The 1,685-nt window shown below is 33.8% G+C and overlaps 1 protein-coding gene across 1 annotated transcript in view; it reads left to right on the top strand.

Annotated features, from left to right (window-relative positions):
• LOC119598111 (COMM domain-containing protein 8-like) overlaps positions 1–1,343 on the top strand; it is a 5,497-nt gene extending 4,154 nt beyond the window's left edge. Inside the window, exons 3-4 of the mRNA XM_037947732.1 lie at positions 119–268; positions 656–1,343. Of these exons, the coding sequence (XP_037803660.1) occupies positions 119–268; positions 656–844 (339 nt within the window). The 3' untranslated portion in view covers positions 845–1,343. The remainder of the gene's footprint in view (positions 1–118; positions 269–655) is intronic.
• Positions 1,344–1,685: the final 342 nt, after the last annotated feature.

Raw genomic sequence — 1,685 nt, 5'->3', positions numbered from 1 at the left:
AGTGAGAATGAGATAGTAAGCTATAAGAACCTCAGCATTTTCATTCAGTTGCCTCTATCAGTTTTTTATGTTCACTTTCAGTGCACTTGTATCAATAATTCTTCTACTTATGTTTCAGATTTTAGAAATTCTCAGGCCACTCGGACAGGAAATGGCTGAAAAATTCCTGAGTGCAGTGTCTGTTCGAGAAGATGAAATTAAGAAAGCACTCATCCAGGAATCATTAAAAGATACCGTATATCTCAAAGACTTCGACTGGAATGTCAGGGTAAGTGCTCGGAATGGAACACTAGGAAAGTTTTGCAAGTGGAATGTTACAGCATAAGGTTTTTGTGTTTAAAGTGTCCAGGTAAGCTCTTTAGCTGGATTTTAAGAGCAAGTATTATGATTGGAATGTCAGGGTAATGGCAGGATAAGTTCCTTGATTGTTATGCTGAGGTTATATTATCAGAATATTTTTTTTTACTTTGATATAAAAAAAATTCATCTTGAGAGTAAATCCTTTGACTTTATTAGGATAGGTTCTTTAATTAGAATGTAAAAAGATGGTCATTAGGCTCAGTTCTTTGTTTGGAATTCTGGAGTGAATTCCTAAATTAGATACAGAAGAGAATTAAAAAAACACCATTGACCTTTCCTGTTTATTGTTTTCCAGCTGGCAGTTGCAAGCGACAAGGTCCTGGATCTGAACGAATCCATAATGACACTCCATCTTCACACATCAAATACAGACAAAGGCAACAATACTTTGACCGTTGAAATGTTGCCTGACCAGGTGGACAGACTGATAGAACAGCTCAAAGGTGCACGGGAAAAGTTAGCTCACACATCCAACTCGAGATAAGAGACTGATTGTCATTCTGTGTTGCTCTTGTAAGTTTGTGATTTGATGTTGCAGCCTATTTTATTCCAGGCATTTTGATGAGTGGCAGGTTGACCATGGTGATCATATTTTGTTCCTAGAGATATGAAATAAAGTGCTTAGAGTTTGATAGAGTTGTGATTTTGCTATGATACATGTCTTTTCAGAATGGAAGGAAATTATTCTTTGATAATTTCATTGTCAAGTGTAAGTAATTAAGTAATCTTACTGAAGAAATTATTTATTGTCAACCAATACATTCAGGATACAACTCTGTAAATTGAATAGTAATATGATCTGTTGAGTATGTACAGGATTTTATACAGATTCTCACAAAATGAAAAAATCTAGATATTTATTGTATTTGAAATATGCAATTGTCATGATTTAATGTCAATACAGACTATCAAAAAGACTAGAAGTGAAGGTAAAGTATTTATATCCTCTTGTAGCTGTGATTTTATTATATTATGTAAATGACCAAGATTTTTTTCTCTCCTTTTCAAAATATCTGCCTTTTATAGAAAAACTGAAAGTATTAAATAGCTTAAAAGGCAATCACATTAGTTTCAATTCAAATGAAATGGTTCTTGTACACTCTCTAAAAAATTATCTTTACTTTGGGTTGATTTGGAAAGGTTGGTCTTGTTTTCAAAGCTCTTAGCAGATGAAGCTTCATAATGTGTTCGAAAAGTGTACTGGAGTTGATTTGGCTTGAGCCTTGTATCATGTCAACATTAGTAATGGAGACCTCATAGACCATTTGTAGTGTCATAATTACACTTTAATCTGAGGGACTATCAAGAGCTGAAATATCAAGATG

This window comes from Penaeus monodon, chromosome 40 (assembly GCF_015228065.2).
Source record: "Penaeus monodon isolate SGIC_2016 chromosome 40, NSTDA_Pmon_1, whole genome shotgun sequence".
Taxonomy (NCBI): domain Eukaryota; kingdom Metazoa; phylum Arthropoda; class Malacostraca; order Decapoda; family Penaeidae; genus Penaeus; species Penaeus monodon.
This window is presented reverse-complemented; position numbering and strand designations above follow the sequence as displayed.